Source organism: Galendromus occidentalis, unplaced genomic scaffold (assembly GCF_000255335.2).
Source record: "Galendromus occidentalis unplaced genomic scaffold, Mocc_1.1 scf7180000077482, whole genome shotgun sequence".
NCBI classification, from domain to species: Eukaryota; Metazoa; Arthropoda; class Arachnida; order Mesostigmata; family Phytoseiidae; genus Galendromus; species Galendromus occidentalis.
Genome location: NW_003805470.1, coordinates 46652 through 66478, shown reverse-complemented (window position 1 = coordinate 66478; position 19827 = coordinate 46652). Strand labels below are relative to the sequence as shown.

The 19827-nt window shown below is 51.5% G+C and overlaps 3 protein-coding genes across 3 annotated transcripts; all 3 read left to right on the top strand.

The window, feature by feature from the left end:
* The first annotated feature begins 1185 nt into the window (after nucleotides 1-1185).
* On the top strand, nucleotides 1186-1801 carry LOC100905199 (coenzyme Q-binding protein COQ10 homolog A, mitochondrial). Its single transcript, XM_003745364.3, has one exon. It carries the CDS (start codon nucleotides 1192-1194, stop codon nucleotides 1780-1782), a length of 591 nt encoding a protein of 196 aa, XP_003745412.1. The 5' UTR covers nucleotides 1186-1191; the 3' UTR covers nucleotides 1783-1801.
* A 4903-nt stretch (nucleotides 1802-6704) lies between these two features.
* On the top strand, nucleotides 6705-14326 carry LOC100906078 (7-dehydrocholesterol reductase). Its single transcript, XM_003745370.2, has 9 exons — nucleotides 6705-6907; nucleotides 7211-7423; nucleotides 10350-10452; nucleotides 10627-10737; nucleotides 10875-11161; nucleotides 11292-11492; nucleotides 11659-11846; nucleotides 13570-13805; nucleotides 14087-14326. The coding sequence occupies exons 2-9, from the start codon at nucleotides 7336-7338 to the stop codon at nucleotides 14184-14186; spliced, it is 1314 nt and encodes a 437-aa protein (XP_003745418.1). The 5' UTR covers nucleotides 6705-6907; nucleotides 7211-7335; the 3' UTR covers nucleotides 14187-14326.
* Nucleotides 14327-15547: 1221 nt separating this feature from the next.
* On the top strand, nucleotides 15548-18612 carry LOC100905931 (ganglioside GM2 activator). The gene is made up of 5 exons (XM_029112055.1): nucleotides 15548-15739; nucleotides 16012-16092; nucleotides 16202-16318; nucleotides 18149-18310; nucleotides 18421-18612. The coding sequence occupies exons 1-5, from the start codon at nucleotides 15548-15550 to the stop codon at nucleotides 18610-18612; spliced, it is 744 nt and encodes a 247-aa protein (XP_028967888.1).
* Nucleotides 18613-19827: the final 1215 nt, after the last annotated feature.

Sequence of the window (19827 nt, the reverse complement as noted above, 5' to 3'; positions counted from 1 at the left end):
CAACCAAATTTATAGCGCTCTCTCGGCTGTATATCTCGGAGGAAAATAAAATCAATGACCGCGCACGGTCCAGAGCAACGGCCCTCCACGGGAACAAATCGGGAGCGACGCGATCCACTTCCAGCGAGATAAAGGCGAGACCGACAGTGTCCCGAGGTATCTCGAGATAAATTCGGGACTTGGGGAGTATCAGTATGGCTGAGCTCATCTGCCTTGACGCATGGTGTGCAGCGATTTTCTGATTCTGCGCCGAAGTGAACGGGATCGATATCCGTCTCGCGAAGTCCGTGCGTATGGTCCTGCGAACGTGCTCAACGAATAAAGAAATTGGATTTGCACGAGCGGTGTCAGCCAGAAATATTCCAATACGCTCTCCTAAATTCGATAGTAGAAGCACCCTTGAGAGACATTGTTGTTCGAGCGGCGCGCAGGATCTGAAAACCTCCTCCTGCGAACGTGCAGCTCCTATCAGCTGAAAAAGAGTGAGCGGGACCGAAAGGATTGGAACAATGTGCAATCTGCGAGAATCCCAGGAGCATTTCTCTCCCGAATCGGGCGTGCCCGCGACATGGAAAGCTCGTCCGGTGAAGGAAAGTCGTTCAAATCTTCGAATCGATATCTCACGGCCTAATTTCTGGGGATCTGGGCCCAGATGAACAGAGGGGGGGGGCGACGATACGGCGCTGCAATGCCAATCGGAAGAAACAGAGAGAATCCTCGTTCCGACCGTGCGGACGGGTGTGAGCTCGAGCGAGTCCATCTCCGAGCGAAAGGAAAAGGTTTTCTCCATGATGATATCCATAAAAAAATGACATCGGACTCACGGCGACCGTAGGTCCTTAGAATCTCGGCGAAGCTACCGAGTGTCCCGCCGCGGACGCTCTCCTTAAAAGAAAAACCGAACACTTCTCTGATCCGAGGAATCTCGAGACCTGTCATATTGGGACAGGGAAGATATTTTCGGGGAGCAAGTTTCTTGAATATTGATATGAATCACGCCGCCCGTGCCTTCTCTGTAGTGCGATAGAATCGAGGAAGACTCTTCCTTCAAGGTGAAGGTCATGGTCAGGCTCTCGTTCGAGGCCATCCCACCGCTGCGCGGCCACTCACTCACTCACCCTCGCACCGATGATGTCAAGAGCAGCCTCGTAACACTCGCGCGCTCACAGAGAAGGATGCGTCAAATCCAAGATGGCGACCTCCGTGATGTCCTTTCGCACGTCGCGGATTCTGACAAAAATTTTAATTCGTGATGTTCAGGGCTGTCCGAGCCGGCGAACGCTCTTCGGAAACATACTCGGAGCACCGGACGACACATTTAGTCATCGAGATCGACGACTTATAGGTTACAGTCAAGAACAAATGTATGCTGTGATTAGTGAAACCAAAAATTATCCGGAGTTCCTCCCATGGTGTACGAAACTCAAGAGATTCGATGAACGGGATGACAGCGAAAAAGTGCTAATGACCGTGGGATTCCCACCGTTCGAGGAGACTTACGTATCGCGGGTGATATTCGAGGAACCTTCGAAAGTCCGAAGTTTCTCCGCAGAGGGCACGTTTTTCAAGGACTTGGATGCATTGTGGACGATCGAGGACTGCGGGAAGGACTCATGCATCTTGAGTTTTCGGATCAACTTCAAATTGAAATCTAGACTGCACGCTCCGCTCGCAAAGGTATTTTTCAAATCAACCGCACTCACTATGAGTCGGGCTTTCATCGGCAGAGCGGGAGACCTGTATGGAGAGCCATCGTGTAGGGAGAAAAGATTGAAATTATGAGAATAAATTGTAGACACTTGTTTTTCCGAACGCGTGTTTTTTTCCGAGAACTCTCGCAAGGCTGGCGATTCAAGCAATCTGAATCTTTCTCGCGAGGGCATGTTTTATCTTCCCGGATCGACTCAGCCGCCAGGACAGAAGTTCCCAAGTCTCGGTCAACCACTTGTTCGTTCAAGGAGAGAGCTCTTAGAGAATGACGTTCGTTCTGTGCCTCTCTCTAAAACTTCCAAGGTTTCGTGGTCTCGATCAGAACTCTGAAATCTTTCAAAAACCAATGGAACTCCGAGTGTTCACAAAGTTACGGATAGAGGGCAATGCCAGCTCTGGAACGTTCCTGTCGGAGTCGTCGCTTGTTCAACAGTGTCCTGATCGGAGGACCTCGAATCTTCTCTCGAGGGAGGTACCAGATCCTGCTGCAGGAATCAGGATCCTGCTGATCCTGATTTATCGAAAATCCACTATTTTTTCTATTCGATTCTAGTCGAGCCGCGTACTGAGCCAGATCCTCCTGGCTCCCAAAGAGAGTTTCCCTTCCCGAGTTGCCTGAGTCAGGGAAGCGAATTTCCTGGTCGCAGACAATTCTTGACGCCTTGAGGAATTCTGCCGCCTGATATCGTACCATCACAGATTCCCCCTTCAAATAAGAGGAATTGGGTTCTGACACGAGTCCATGCCGGAACATTGACTGAGCCTTCTTCCGCGATTAGCTTCGAGAATCTGCCCGTCTTCTAACAAGCGTCTTCGGCAAGAATATGAACATCGCATGGACAAAGCCCTCTCAGAAGATTCGGCGGAGCGTGAAGCTTCTGCCGCCCATTTTCTGATCGGGAGACAGCTGTTTCTCCTGCGAGCTCCTGCTCCGTTCAAGGATGTCTGTATCGTGATCATATTACCGGAGAAACCAGCTAGACAGCGAGACAGAGTGGATAGCGAATTAGGTATATAGCGCCGGAAGTGCCAGCATCTCAAAGAGGGAGCACTAGCTCTCCTCGGAATGAGTTACCGAGTCTCTCGGGTGTGACTCCGGTTCGTGACCGAGGATCCTTACAGTATTTTCAGACAGAATCGAGCAGTCGCTGCGGACGCACAGGGAGTTTGTGCAGACAAAGGCAGAATTGAGAAGCAGCTAATCTCGTGGTCGATCGCGTGAAGGAAACGAATATCCGTTGCGTTTCCGTTACTAACCATCTTGTTTCCTGGACCACCGTCGCGTGAAAGCGTCGCAAGCGAGTTTCACCGTCAACTCTAACACACTCAGGAACACTCAATGAAACTCTAAACACGACGCAGTAGCTTGTCTTATAATTTTCAGGGAATTCCCAGCTACTGTCTCCGAGCCTCCACCCGCCACCAAAACCCTGCGTTTTCGCGATACCGTGACTGGTGTCCACCCGGAGCCCGAGATTCTTAGCCTGCCTCCCGGACTCATCCTCATTCTCCATTCCATGTCATTCTAAAGTGATCGTTCAAATTCTGGAGCCCTGTTCGCTTGAGCATTTCGGTTCTCTCAGAAGCCTGGAGTCTCCCCCGTCTGATGAGGTAGACTCCCGGGCTTTGACATCACACCGAGCGCCTCGCTTACCTCCCCTTCCGGAAAGAGAGGGGATTCGTGGCAAGGACCTCCACCGCTTCGAGCAGAAGTCAGTCATATACTTTCTCAGGTATATCTTCTATTATCCGTCTCAAGCCCTATTCTTCAAGCCCCATTTCCACGCTGAAACCTCACTCATGATTTTTTTTCCTTCCGACGATGGAGTACTTATGGGGGCAGGGCTCGCAAATTCTCAGTCCTGTTCAGAAGTACTTGAGCGGTCGGAATTTCTGCGAATCCTGACAATCGCTCTCTCTTCAAGGAATACAATGTCCGAGAACCCAGTCGTGCTTTCGCCAGCTACAAGAGAGAGGCTTCCAACAGCTATGCTTTCTCACGAATTAATGTTGGGCTCGAGCCACGTCCAGCCGCGTAATGTCTGCCTGAGCAAACTCGGTCCCATGGGAGGTCCAACGCCTAAGCCCCTCGCCGACGAAGGATCTGCTCCCTATTTAGGCGATGCGAATGCATAGTCTCGGGATCCGATCTATCACGAGTTCTGCCCGGAGAAGTGCTTCTTACTGCCCGGAGCAGTACAAGCGCAAGTTCGTTCCGCGAAATCCATTACTTCCCTTGCACGCACTGTCAGACCTAATTCCAGGGTCCTCCCTGGCCCGGTGCGCCCAACCTCACGAAGGTTATTTATCCTCAGCGTGCGATCGCACAGAGGTGACTCAGTGGAACACGGCGAAATGCCCGGAGTCCGAACCTTTTTCTGTCTGAGGTGCTTCCCCAGCCGGGAGAGAATCGGAGCTCCGAATGCTCGTTATGGAATTGAATTCCTTCGTCTCGCTAACACAGTCGACATTTCACTTCGAGTTGATCCTGATTCCGGAAGCAGGAGATCGACTTTCCATCAATGGAACAATCATGATTTTTTGAGTGATTTTCGGTGTGAGCATCATTCCTACACCAAAATACTTTTGATCAAGCTACTCTGTAGCCTCGGAGTCCTCAGGCCGACCGGCTTCCCGATCCGCAGGGATCTTCCTTATAGATGAGTTCCCCCAGATTAGAATCTCCCGTCGAAGTATCATAGATTCGAAAATATTTTTTTCCACTTTGAACAGAAAGTGTTGAGAAGGTGGTCCTTCTCCGTCTCTCCCAAATCGCTGATCCCCTGAAGAGCTCAGATCGGCCGTGCGAACGGCAAATCTGCTGCAATTTCAATCTCGGAATAATTTTGATAACTTTGATCATTTTTGATAATTAATAACTTCTTCGTAATAAGAGTATCCCGCCTGGAAAACTCTCATCATCTCATAGCGTTTCACGCGTCGAGATTCTCAACTCGAAAGACACCGAGGTGCAAGCAATCAATCGATCAACCAACCGCGCGCGACGCACCGAACCGAACGTGGATATTCACATCGTACTCGACACGTATTCCCTCGGTCCGGAAGTTTCCTCCTTCCCCGTAAATCTCATTCCTCCGAATTTCTCCCGCGCGTATCCAGCCGCGCGCCTCCCCCACGTCCACGGGGCTGATGCGAACACCGAGAACGATAGACTGTTGTATTTTGCATCCGAAATTGGAGTACTACATACGTTATGCGAAAACCAATCCATTGGGTGGGAGCAATCGACGGCACTTCCTGTTTCGAGCAACAGTCGGGGAAATGCCGCGTGGAAACGCGCATTATCAAATCTTGTTCCGAGCTCCAGTAGTGAGGATCATTCCTTTTCAGAACGACGGGTCGAGAACCCCGGCAATCACCGAATGAACATCGTTTTATCCACTGACCCCAGAAACCACCGTACTTACATACCGTCGCCTCTTGTCGCGTCAGCAGGACGGAAAATAACTTTGCGAGGTTCGCATGGTGAAAGCAATCCTTAGCCTGGATCTCCTCCGGTCGGATCTTGAATCATTGCCCGGCTACGCATGTCGCTACGTTATACTATACGAACTGAGTCCGGATTGAGACGTGGCGGAAATCCCTCCGAGCTGCTCTCCCTTTCCTCCATCCTTGATGATGCCCGCGAGAAAGCTATTATGGAAGCGTACACGTCGACTTGCGAGCTCGCTTGCGGGGATCTTTGGCTCGTTGTGTAAACAGTATCATGCTGCTGTCCTGTCTCCCATAATACGGCGAAACATCCGTGGAAGAATTCCACGCGGTAATGCACTGAAACCAGCTAAATTTGCCCGGGAACGGATACGCCATCGTGTTTCCGCTCCGCGAGGATTGATTCCTTGCATTAAGGCTCGCTGGACGACGCATCCGGATGAAGATTCCGGAAGACAGTAATCCTACCTGCGAGATCCGGAGCTGTCTTGTCAGTAACCAACGATAGAGTCGACGTCGCGTCGCTGTGGCATTCTATATATCGAAGAAATGATATGCTGCATCGAGAAGCCTATCGAGTCATTCCGCGCCTCCGGGGTGATGAAGGGAACTAAGGCGCTAGACTCGTGAGCTGCGCTGAAGTTCTCTCGCGACCTCGACCGTGAATATCAGCCCCCGCGGTTCCTTACCTAGAAATTATTGCCGACATTCTCGGCAGAGAAGATGCGAAGCTCGAACCGTCCCCTTCGAGAACTCCCAGAATTCCTGATCAATCAATTCATCCGCATTCAGGGACGGGGAATCAGGAGAGAAAATCAAGGTTCAGGAGGCAGAAATACGAACACGATTGAAGATATCCTCACACAGAGACCGAAATCCCGCGTATGCAACATTGAAGGTGATGCGTTGTGGGTTGTGGAATACGGGAACGAAGATGAAGGGAGAAGAGTCGATGGCCTGGAGGAGCGGTCCTCCAGGCGCTGGTACGCAGTAGACACCAAACAACAACAAGCCAAAAGCGCGCTACATCTATCAAACGCTCTATATATGGCTCCGGTACAATTTGGGATACGCATAGCCGACATTTCTACCTGTTTACACACGCAACTCGGTTTTCCTTGCGGAGCCAATCGAATATCTGGTCCGCGAATTATGCACACAACATCAAAAACTCCTCTGGGAGCTCTCCTCGCTTTCCGGCTGTACACATCTGTTTGAGTGGCTTCGCGTGTTATTTTTCCCGGTGGGCCGGGAGTCTACCGAAACAGCCAACCCGAAAACTATTTCTCTCGGTCGAACGAGAGAGGGAATTTCCATGCTCGACTTCACCTTCACCGCTTGACCAGCGGCACGCCCTAGAGGAAGTATGCGAGTTGGACAAAAATAGCGGACGCGGCTTATCCAGCAGGATGGACACGTTTAAGGACCGGATCCTTTATTACTTCAAGGGAGAACACGACAGCGCGTCAGCTGTGGAGAACAGCTGAATCTGGGAGCATGCCGTTCTAATACAAGTAGCGACTCTCACCGCTCAGCTGGACGGAGTCTGGTACGTGCATGTGAACTTTGAGGCCTCAGCTGAGACCGCAAACAAAGCGTTTTCAACGGAAACTCTCTCACAACTCCCAGACCTCGACCACTGCTTTAGAATCAAGAGGGAGCCCCGGGCTCAAACTTCTCTGATCAATTCCCTCCTCAGCTCATCCAGGGTCCACGATTCGTTTGGGAAGACGTCCTCGCGGAGGTGAGTCTACCGACACAGAGCGTGAGTCACTCCTCCATCCACGGGATAAGCTCGATTCGTAGATCCATCGCATGATCGATCGATTGATTGATTGATTGGCGGATCTCTCGTGATTGCTAGATGCATGAGAGCGATGCGATCATAGCGGGAGGATTGTGCGATGACAGCTCCCGTCGCGTTCCGTTTCCGATACAAGCGCGCGCAGCTGAGCGACAAGGGATTGTCTCTTCTGCTAGAGGGAGGATGTCGAGCGCGGCAATGTTCTAATCCGTTTCACTGACGTTGCTCACTGCTACATCACAGGCAACAACAACGCCACCGCCGCGCTGCCGGCATATTCGAGAGCAGCACCGCCATGAGACTCGAATTTTCCACATCGAATCGATAGTTTCCAATCGGGGAAAGCCAATGTTACCGACCGCCAAACCATGTTGGATAACTATGCAATCGACCAGTACAGGAATTGGTTCAATGACAATTACTACCGGATAACGTACGGACTCTCCATCGAGCCAGGTAGGTGCCAGCTGACGCTCGTCCTGCCCAACAGGCGACGACTCGACGACCGATCTGGAATGCAGCGAGGAGAGCTTCGCTCGGTAGAAAGTCGGTGATTTCATGTCTCCCACCGCTGTCGCCCTGCTCGACGGACTAGTCGGTGTTGTCGCCGCGGTCGTACTGGAAAAAGAATTCAAAACCCGAATTCATCAGAATGTTCTCCGAGCTTTCCACGACTGAGCGGTTTAGTCATAATTATTGGCCAGACTGAGCTGAATCGTTGAAATGATGTCCATGTAACTGTGAGAGAATTCATCTCGCTATCTTCTGTTCGAGTGTGGTCGTATCGTGTATCCGGAATTCGAAACCGGCAGCGATTCATGAATAGCAACACAGATCTTCGTGATGACTGTTTTCGGCAGAATCCGTCGATATGCTGTCTGACTGAGCCGATCGAAGAGGAAAACTTCGTCGCGGATTTTTTACCGTGGCTTCCCGACTTGGGAAACGCTCGCTTCCATGTCATTCATTATTATGACATTGAACTTTGATCCGCGGTGACGGCGGAAACAGATAGCTAGACCGGCTGGCTGGTTGGCAGGCCGCGGCAGTTAGACCATCCAGTCCAACAGACAATCGATCTCCCGGAAGAACCGGCAGGCAACGCTGTGAGATTTTAAGGGACCGAGCTCAGTCGCTCATATTCCCCAAATTTGATCAATCGACGTTCAAGAAATCCTTATTTTCGAAGGCCGGTCAAGATCGAGTCAGTTAAGTTGACCGTGGCATAACTTCAAATATTTTAGAAATGGAGAGGCATCGCAGCGAAATGACTCAGCGGGCTCATGGGTAGGCTCCATTCCTAGTTCTTTTCCCGGGCCGGAGATGAACGATTCCTTGGATACACCGACTCACAGGCCACAGATCAGCAGATTCGCTCGGAATGATAATTACTTCATGGAGCCGAGGTATTGCGTCCCGAACATGTTGTTCGGATGCTGGGCTCGTAAGCCGATCTGCGAAGACCGAACGATCCGTATGATACGACGCAAGCCAATGATATTCCCCTGCGGAGGGTCGACTCGAGGATCACTAGTGAATCCGCTCTACCGAATTCGAGGAAAACCTCCACGGGAATGAAGGATCGGACGGAAAGACAGGCCGGCACGCGCCCGGCGTCGAGCCGCATCAGCCGAACGACTAACCACCTACATTCGCAACCATGCTATGAAGTTCAGAGGCTCGAGGTTTTTGTTGCTCCTTTCCGGCTTTTATTTACTTTGCAATTAGGTACTCATAACGAGCGCTCCGCTCTATCCGGAGACAGCGTCGGCTTAGTGGCGGGAAAACTCCGACAGCGGATGATCGCGGGAGCAGCGGAACTTTCAACAGTGGCCGTATTCTGCGGTGCTTTTTCGGTGCGTGAATTACTTCCTCGTCTGTTCCGATGTCATTTCAGTTCTTCCCCGAGAAACCTCAGCATGACGCGAGATTCGTCTTTCCTGGAACGTCCCGAGGATACACGGAGGAAATTAGACATTCCTCGGCTCCCTGTGGAACGTCGAACGAGGGAGTTTTTGTTCTCAGGGAAATGTTTCAGGATTCCTACGCGCCGCAGACAGGATCTGTCTCCTCCCTCCGCTCAGTCTGTTGTTGTGTTTGCGGAAGTTGGATGGGAAATTTGTTAAAATCATTGCGAGGGTCCATGGCACTCCCAAGTTCCCCGCGCGTCGAGTCGAAAGCCTGGTCCATGGATGATACAGAACCCGGGGGGGGGTCGATTGCAGTCGGCATCCGAGCTTGGAAGGGTCATGCTGACGTTCTCAGCGAGAGACGACGGTTTCTCAGCTTCGGCGTGAATGTAGTCCCGTGTTCAATCTCCTTCGTTGAGTCATCAGATTGAGTTCCGAATCTCACATGGAGAAGCTCTCCAGCTTCTCAGGGACTCGAGACAAGTGTATCGTGATTTATTGCCACGACAAAGACCGTCTGGATCGCTGTGACATCCCGGCGCGTGGCATTGCTGCCAGTCAATATCTCCGTCCGTAGAATCGATGGCTCTTGACGTGAAAACGTCTTTCCTCAGGCTCAGCTGCCCTGTTCGTTTCGCTTCATCCTCCATCTAGCCGAAAATTGTCGCTCTTGCCGGCCTCATGAGGCGGTCCCCATCGGAGCTGGCGACACCCAGATTCCAGCAACGTATAGTGAATTTCCGGATGTCTGCTCCGGTTGAAAGCCGATGGCGATATATGTCGAGGCTGTTCCGTGGGTTTCGCCTTTCCACATGCCTCCGAAAATGGCGCGGAACCCGAAAAATTATGACGAATTTCAGCGTTGTGTTACAATCTGATTCGAGAAATCCCATATACGGAGGCTGGCGATGGGAAAACTATGAGGATTTGATGGTCATCCGGGGCCAAAGCAGCGAAGTATCCTTGATAGCTCTCGAACCCCGAACACTCACCGAGGTCGAATTATCCGTCGGCGTCAAAGACGCAATCTTCAAGAATCGAGAATCTCCGTGACGAGTCGCACGAACAAGGGAATGGGGCCGGAACGAGTGAGTCCTCGACGAATCATTCCTGAGAACAGTGCTGCATTCGTGACGAAGAATAGCCGCGAATTTGCTGAGTGCCTATTCATCATCGATTCAATGGGTCAGAGAGCCCTGTATTGTCTTTTCAATCAACAGAGATGCGCATGCCGTGCTCACGTAGCTGACGGTTATGTCACTGACATAACCTGGCCCTCTACGTATTTTCTCGAGCTGATTTGTCGACGGCGGGCGGTCCCCTTGGAATCTCCTCCTGGATATCTTCTCACCTAGATTGCGAAGTTGAAGGAGAACTTCTATGCGCGTAGCGATGCCACGGAATCTATCGCGATCTCAGTATATCGATAGGACCCGAACAGAATATGTATGCATTCATTTCTCCGTCCCCAGATTTCAGCGTACACAGGCGAGCGGCACGTCTCATAACCGCAATTCTCATACCACCACTTACATCAATTGGAGCCATCTATCTCATTCAGGCAGCCGCGGCAGAGTGAGTAATTCCTCCCCCGAACATCGATGCGCCGCGTCCGGAGTTCTCAAAAAACGTCCGCGTTCTGATGGGCGGTCTCGAGTTCTCCCTTGTGGCCGAACATTGCTCGCCCGATCGGAAGCGATCTCGATGTGTAATCGAATGCGGTTTATTAATCTACCCATGAACGTCTAGTCCTTCCAGACACTTGGCCGAATTGCGGATGCTCCGATGGGAAGCCGCATTGATTCTCTGCATTTCTCTACTATGGGTTTTCCTTCATCTACGTTTCCTTCCGGGACGCAGGTAAGTGAGTTGCCTCTGATCAATCCCTGAAACACTGATACTGATCGCCGGGATGTCTCAGATGTCCACTCAATTCCTCGGATCGAGTAATAATACAAATGAAGTGCGCGCGGAGTGCGGATACGGTATATTTCCAGGTACGATGGTCCCGTCTGCGGCAACGGTCTGCGACCGAGTTATAAACGCAACGGTTTCGCATTTTATATCTTAACTTCTACCATAGTCGGGACAGTGACTTGGGTTTGTGGAAAATCAGCTTTCTCGCTCCTTCCCGGACTATCTTTCACTGCCGTCGTGTTGGGTATATTCGCCGCATTGGCCGCCTACTGTAAGGCATGTTTGGCACCGGATCCGTCGCAGAGTTCTGCGCCTTCTAACCTCGTTTCTGACGTCTTTCACGGCCTCGAGCTCTATCCTAGAGTCGGTAAGTTCATCGGCTCGATCATTCGATATTGTCTCTCTTTCGGCAACGCCTCGTGTACAATATCCGATATCGTGGGGCCTGGAACCACGCCGAGCTAAAATCCTTTCTCTCTATCAACCGGTGGAAAAAGGCGAACTTCATGTAAAACAAGCTTTGATCAGACTCGGTGCCACTCTCAACCTGTGGGTCTTGTGGAGTTGTTTTTTTGCTTACCTGCGACCGAACCTCGTGGGCTCTGTGATAATTGGCCTCCAATTCCTGCACGCGGCTCGCCGCTTCTGGAACGAAGAATGTTACTCTCAATCGATCGAGGTCTCCTACTACAAATTCGGTAAGCATGTCTCCACACATTGCCGACGAATGGATACTGATGCTTGCGCGTGGTTCCTCTCAGCGGAGGGCCTCCCGAGCCCACATACTTTCGACGGAGCCAAGTCGAATATTCACCGAAAGCTGAAGGCATTCGCCAGTCTCATTGGGTATTCGCCACTTCGCAGGATTGAGAGAAGTTTTGCGACATCTCGTGTTAAAGCCCTTCTTGCTTAACCTCGGGACGATCTCGAGCGTTCATCGACCCGCTTCCTGTCGGCCAAGTCTCCTGATCTTAATAAGTTTGATCGCGATACTCTCTATCTTACTCGTTTATCTGATTGACCGACAGAAGTTCCTCGTCAAAAGCAAGAAGGTGAGTTTTTACCCTCGGATACGGATAAGACCTCAGCGTCGATTTTTCAGCCCATTTTCTCTCCGGAGAGAGATCTGTCTGCCGAGTATTTCTTTGAGCTTCGCCAGGGGGCTTCCTAGAGCCTGCTGTTGAGGAACTCGAATAGCGAAGCAGCTTCAACTTCAAGCGCGACTTAGCAGATTCTCACGTGGCACCGCTGAATTTTCCATTCTAGTGCAAATCCTTCGTGAGCACCATTCCTTGTCCCGACGTCTGCACGAGTCTTCGCGTGGAAACCTCATAGGCCGGAGACCGCTCGTTCAACCGCTCTCCCTGTCCCGTGATATACGGAACGAGCGAGCTGTACTTTCCCGGGGTTGTCCAGAGCGATTCCATGAGAATCGTGCCGGAAGTGGAGGAATGCCCGGTACCGGGACAAAATATGAAAGAAGATCCTTCCCTGAGCGAGCCCGACGGCCGTTCGCATCTAAGCTCAGTCTTGGTGCGGTGATCCCAACCTCTCTCCCCCGGGAAGTTCTCCGATACCGATGGGAATGGAAGTCATGAGTTTATGAGTCGGCGGTTTGCTCCGCCCTGAAAAAGATACCGCGCTCAGATACCGCGAGGTGACACGGAATTTCGCGTCAGGTCGCTGAGCCCGCCGCGTCCGCCGCGTCCGCCGCGTGCTTGTCGTACGGAGCTCAAACCTTCCCCCACGAGCAATCGATGAGCATTCCGCTTCATACGTTCCTTTCTTCATGCCAAATCATGCGAGATTGCCTTATGCTCGAGAGCGTGGGAGTGAACCGGACCCTCGTTTGTGCCTCTCTCCCGGGGTCGGCACGTCTCTCCTGCAAAACCCGATCGGCGTTCAATCAATACCGTGGCAATCGCGACGCCGCGCCAGCGCCGGAAGAGTAGCGACCGATGACCCCCGCTTCGACGAACTCGGGCTTTCCAGCGCTTCGGCTTTCACTTGGATTTCGGGGAACCCAAGCCGAACTGTACTTCCGCTCTCACTGCTTTTCGAGACATCTCTCAGCAGGAATCGGTTCTTCTCCATTTGGAGCTGCGGACGTCGCGTGGGATTCAGGGACTCAGAAGAGGCCGGGAGCGGTTTGCTCTAGCGAGCTCCGATTTATTAAATAGTGATCATTGATCCAATCTCAGTCTTTGTGGCCTGGGATAATTCAATGGGAGGGCATGCTCGTTGCCCCCGTTCTCGACGCCGCAGGCTCATTCCGATGGTCGGCCTTTGACTGACGCATTTCCGAACGAGTGACTGGCGTCCTCGGAAAGAATACTCAAGGACCTTCCGAGAGAGAAGGATCACCACGGAGAACGGAATGTTGTGTTTCGCTCAGGCTTTTTCGCCATCCGATACGCACGATTCTCGGTCTTCAGATCGAGAGAGCACCGTCGGGGTCACATTCGCGCCTCAGTCGTAGATCGGATCGAGAGAGCTCTACTAATCTCCTCGAGCCAATGGAAACTCGATCTAATCGTGACGCCGATAGAGTACCTAATCGTAACGCTCCACGATCATCACCGCTGAAGCCGGCTGGAGTCGAAGTTTTCGAGGCTCGCTCCGAGACGATTAGGATTTTTTCAGAAACGCTGCGGAGCTCCGTGGAATCAAGGAGGGAATAAGGATGGAATAAGGGTTATGAGACCATCGATGGTCCGGCGGCAAGGAAGAAATACATAAATAATCAATGGGCCGAATGTGTTTCCACGATTTCAGGGGAAATGCATGACTTGGGGTCGCATGGCGAGAACAATCAACGCCTTTTACGTTGATGAGCACGGATTGCGGAGGGCTTCCATCCTGTTGTTCTCTGGTTTCTGGGGCCTAGCACGCCATCTGAATTACACGTTCGAGTTCATCGTGTACTGCGTACTCGCTGGACCGGCTCTGACCAGTTCCAACTGGTTTTCTGCGATACCGCCTGGACTAATTCTCGTGAGCCTTCTGCACAGGTAAGCCGATCAAGTATCACTCTCGCAGGATCCATACGTTCTATTATTAATTCAGTCCTCATGTATCTGGGTTTCCATGTCGCGAGAAGAGCTCATGGCTGGCGGTGCGGCTATTGAAGGATTCCATCAGGGTTGTCGCTAGAAAAATGATCATACGAAGATTTCGCCTAAGCCTCTCGGAAGATTCATTCATCCCCTGGGGAGAGGGCATTTTTCGTTGCTGATTGGTTTTTCTATGACAGCTTTCGACTAATACATGTTCGCTTGCTCGGAAATTCCAGGGGCAAAGAAGACTTCGATAAGTGTCGCCGGAAATACGGACCATATTGGAAGATGTATTGTGATAAAGTTCCTTACGGATACATTCCGTGGCTGTGGTGAACGACCGGAGGGAGGAGACACTGAGTGATTATTTTTTGGAAGTTGAGACTTCTTCGCCTTCCTCGCTCTAAAGTGGGTTCAATTTTGGTTGTCACTCTCAGCGCTCTGGGAGCCCGTGCAAGCACGAGTGGAACGTTTTCTGAATATCTGAAGGAAGAATCCCGCATATTTGTTTCTGGCGTACTTCGGAAATTCCAGGAGCCTTCCCGTTCTCCGGTCGTTATTCTGTCAAAATCAATGTTTGTCAATTGTAAAACTTCGGAAAGTACTTCAAAATGTCTTGTCTCAGTTGGAGAGGAGGAGTAAGATCGTTACCGACAGAAATTCGGCTCCGCTCGAAAAGTGAATCGAGATGAATATTTCCCTGCACGATCAGCTGTTCTGAGAAATATCAGAATAAAACGAGGGAATATTTCAACTAGAATCGATTTGGTTTCTCTCGGCTTCGAATGCTCGCGATCCGCGAGCTCATCGGCTAATCTCGTAATCCTGCGGGATTTCAACAGCGTCACGACGATGAAAATTAATTATCACACACTTCATGTCGCCAACGGTGGCGATCGACGGAACAGATCATCGAGTCCGAAAGAGAGTATTGCTTCGCGCTCCGCTAGAAAGTCTCGGAGCCCGCGAGGGAAACTCTACCCTCGACGAACAATCGCGAAACCGAACCAGTTCCGCCGGTTTCGTGAAATTCGCTGTCGTCTAGGGATTCGAAGTCTGATGAATATTTCCAAGCTCCACGGAGCGATCGGCCGCAGTCCGATCCCCCGCTGACCGACAGAACTTCCACACACCAGCAAGAAGAATTCTTCGCCCTGGAAATAAATTGAAATACATAATGATCATCGAGTAGATCACGCTAAGCAATCGGTTGACGAGAAGGGTAAAAACTCCATCGTCAAGATGGCGGGATTCGCGCCACCGACCGCCTGCCTCGGGAGGGCGGCAGCAGTCTCTGAGTTCACTCTCCGGCTCGATGATCTTCACGGATCCAGTGTCTGAGCTCGTCCGGAGCGATCAGACAAGCTCGAGAGAGCGATCGTGCTGCAGCCGCGCCACCATTTTGGGATCAGTGCCTGGTTGTTGATTCATAATCTAGATCCCAGTGAAGTGCGGTGCAAAGCCACTAAGCGAACGTAATTTACGCCAGCTGACCGGCCATCGACCCCTTGCCGAAATTACCTTCTTCACCGAGAACAGAAAAATCATCGACACACAACAAGACTGGTATTGGTTGTGTCTTCATTGACCACACAGGCCATCGGTCGATCGGTGTATCAGCCGAACCTCGGCATAGTCTCAGCTGAAGCGATCAGCTGCACTTATGTGGAGACGGCCTGAGACGGTCTTCTGACAATATGAAGGCGTCGTCGTTCGCCGCAGTGCTTTTTGTGACAATACTTTCCTTTAGTGGTAAAATTCAATGCGAAGCGCAGAATGACCGCGACTTCTACCGGACATTGGCCAATGTCACGCTGGACCGTTACATGGATCTCATTTCGATACCCCAAGTGCCCGGTCGCTACGTGACCGATGAGGATCAACAGAGCGTAAGTTTTCTGCGCAGAAGCGCGTTCTTAGAAATACGCATCCAAGAGAAGCGGGATTGTTCTTCGAACGTTTTCAACGAAAGCGAGGGAATTCCACGAGTGTCTTGTTCGCAAATCTTCTGCGCCCGACCATCCTTCGATTTCACCCTACACCGAAGGGCTCGAATCGTTCGCGAACGAAGATCAGTGTTCTGAGTCGTGTTGGCGGAGCAGGACAGAAAGCTCTTATGTAAGATAGCGTTTCAAAGTCGGCTTACAGGAGGATTTTCCAGAACTGGGTTTGGGAGGAGAACGACGACGAGTACATCAGGAGTTATCAGGTGACGAATTGCCGAGATGAGAGAAATTCTGTGGTGAGTAGACCTACCGATTTTTTTGTTCGCTCTCTGCTAGCGGAGCCCCGCGGGGAACTTTCGGTGCCGGACGACGGAGGGAGAAGAAATACCTCGGTAACTATATGAGCCCTTCAAGGTGAAATATGGCGATCTCCGCGTCGAACCAGATCCCCTGGTATTCCCTGGAACGATTCGAATAACTTCCGATATACAAGTCCTGGAGGATTTGGTGGATCCGATCAAGGTGAGTCTGACCTAGAAAGTCGATCAGCGGACCTGGAGGCTACCGTGGTTTTTGGAGGGAGCTGCTAGGCTCGACATCCTCTCTCAGAACATCTGTGACGAGGACTGGTTGAGTGACATCCAGCAGTTTCACGGGGGTGCTTAGATTGAGGCGGTTCGTGAAAAGCCTCAGTGAGCTAGAGATGCTGGAAAAAGCTCGGAATTGGAAGGACAGCAGATGCCTCATGGACGCCTTCAGTTGTCGTCAATGCGGCTGCTGCTGCTCGTGTATCAGCAGTGTTTTCTGGCTTCGGTGGGAAGGATTCACCGTGCTCTGAGCGGCTCTGAGTGAAGCTCCTGGACAGTATCGATAAAAACCTCGGACGTCATCCGAGATACGAGCCCTCACCGAAAAACGTATCTAATCCCGGACAGTCTACGACTATTGCTCGATGGACCAGGAGCCGCGTTTCCAGGACACGAAGACACTTCAGCTCTCCGAGAGATCAAAGCGATCGGTGCCTTTGACGAGTCATTTGACACGTCGATGGAACAAGCCGTGTCAAAAGTCCACTCGACGCGTGACTCGAGACTTTTATGATGGATGTCCCTCTCGGTCAGGACGGCGTGTCGGATCCTGAGCGGGTCGCCTAGCTACGGCACGCGATTGATATCCTATAGGTACAGGTCACTCCTCGAAGATATGCATGATTCGCTGCGTGAAGCTTCTACCATCGTGAATGAGACCGCGGTGACTGAGTGAAACGACATCTATGCGGCCTGGTGACCCATCGCTTATTGTCGGGATGAACGATCTGGATATTTTCGCCTCATGAGGACGAGTCTCGAGTATCCAAAATCTATCCTGATGTTAGAGGCTGCAGAAATCGGTGGCCAAAATGCGATGTGTCTAGAACAGTGGTTCCCGACCCGGGTTCCATGGAACCCTAGGGTTCCATCGAGAGATTTCGGGGTTCCTTCGGGAAAGATTTGGTGGAACCCTGGGGTTCCATCGAGCGATTTTGGGGTTCCTTCGGGGAACATTTGGTGGAGCTCTGGGGTACCGTCGATCATCTTCTGAAGTCTTCTCAAAGCCCAGAGTCTAGAAGGGAATAATATAAATAAATCGAGGCAGGCGTTCCCACGTTGCTTTCTTTAATGCATCGGAACGGGGGTACTGCTAAAAAAATTATCGAAATACTTCACAACACGGGCAAGGGTTCCGCAGGTAGCTTTGCGGAACCCAGAGGGGGTTCCAGGAAGGGCTTTCCGGAACCTCTGAGGGTTCCGCGGGGAGAAAAAGGTTGGGAACCACTGGTCTAGAACTCAGCTTCAAGATCTGGCTCTTCAATGCGACGATCCCTTAGGAGCCTTCGCACGTCGGTAGGCCTCGAGGTGGACGGCGCCCATGGGAATTTTCTTAGCGGCAGGAATACATCGGGAAGACTGACACAATCGAGAGGGTTGCTGTGGAGAATACGTGCGTCATGGGAGCAAGCGAGAATGTATACTGTTGGAGAAATTACGCTTCCGACGGGAGCACCCTCTAGATCAATCTGAATTAAGAGTCGGAAACGGACCGCGAGCCAAGTCCGTAATAAGGCGTACCTCGGTCGTGCCTAATGTTGTCAACAAAGATCTCATGACTGTGAGCTGCCAAAGGTCTGCGCTGAGCTTTATCGGAGTGAGCGCGAGAATTCTCACCACGTTTCATCCTCGGGCGCCCCGTGCCTTGATCCTCACGAGCCACGGGATCGATGCCTAGGTTCGGGTGAAATTCAGTGACCAATCGTTAGCGGAGAGAGGAAATATCAGCTCGGAAGAACATTCCGGAACCATTCTCGAATTTCAGATACGGGTTCAGATGCGCCGTCGCATGGTTTACTTCTGGATGGACCTTCCCTGCTTGGCTCAGTACGGCTCGTGTGTCTACGAAAATATTTGCGAGTCATCGATCAGATGTCCAATATTCTACGATCTGCTCGGCCTGCCCTGCGGTTGCCCCATCAAAAAGGTTAGTCATGCCTGGGGGAGCTAGAGCGACTGAATTCATATCAAGGTCCCGGAGGAACTTCCCATTTCGTTTTTCTCTTTCGAGTTTCATTCTGTTCCCCTTGCTTTCAGGGAAACTACTCTACGGAGAACAAGCTGTACAACGTTCCCGATGTTCTTCCGACTTGGCTCACATCCGGAGACTACCAAGTCGTCCTCAAAGCCTCATCCGGAAGTCGATCTCTGTTTTGCGTTCATTTCAAGCTCTCGGTGGAGGGGCCGGATGACCGTGAAAAACTCCTCAACCTGCTCTCGAAGTATTGATGGGCGACCTAGACAAGATCTTCGAAATAAAATGTGTGTCGGAACGCAGAGGAGGACCCCTTTCTTTCTTCATCGGTCCTTTTCGGAACTTGCGCAAGAAATCCGTTGATCCTTGGTTTCGGAGAGTAGCCACAGCGACATCAGGGGGCAACGATCCTCGAATCCGATGGGATCGGGACTTAGTACGCGCTTGCTTTTCCTTCCGCTTCCTTTTGCGGGTGCGAGGCCTCAGTCCTTACGGGACCGGATTCTCCGGAGGAAAAGGATTAGAAAAAAAGTTCAAGAGTTCGGGGAAGTTCTCGCGATACGGAATAATGTCCTGTCCACTAGTTGGAAACGTTCGCTGCCGAGCCAGAAATAGGCCCCGGGTGATTCTCGACGGGATTGATGTCGCTGCGCTAGAGAACTCCTCAATTCAAGCCCCTAAGCACGTACCTACAAAAAACGAATGTCCTCAGGTCGGAGAGCCCATTCGCAACTGTCTAAGAGGCTTCGTTTTCATGCGCACCTTGTTCGAACAGCTCTCGTCCGAGATTGTTTGTTCTGCTCAACGGTCGACTCGTTGGAAGACAGATTCGGAGGAGAGTTCCCTCTACGCATCGCATGTGACCCTCGAATCGTCCTCGAACGGAAGCCGGTTTGCGGTGCGTCCGTTGCCACGGGTGATGAATCTCGCTACTCTGGAACTCTATTTCTTATTGCCGGTCCCGCTGAATCCATCATGGGAATCGTCGACCAGGAAACTTGAACACTCGAGCAAATTCCAAACTCTCTCAGCGTGGACGGAGCTCAGAAGGCGCAAACTCCCCGGGAGCTCCGAACGTGACTACCCCTGCCTTTTTGTTTTCGTTCGCGTCAGCCTCGACCCATATAATCAACAATCCTCAGAAATCCATCCCCCGCATAAGGCAGAAAGACTTCTCGGTCGCAAAGAATGGCGCTCACATGCTCCGAGCCTCTTCGACTGACTCTCTCAATTCGGCCAGATCAGCATGCAGCGCAGCGCTCTTCGGGGCGAGATACTCATAAAGAGGAAGTGAGCACATATGAATATATGGGACTAGCTGCATGCATTCGCTCGCCGCTGTGTCTGCTCCCCCGTGAATTTACCTCCACATTACATTCGTTGTAGAATGAACCGAGGGAATTCCCCTTTCTCGTTTCCTCACTCCCCCTTTTTCATGCATACTTCCCCTTCCTCGTCCCCCCCGTCGC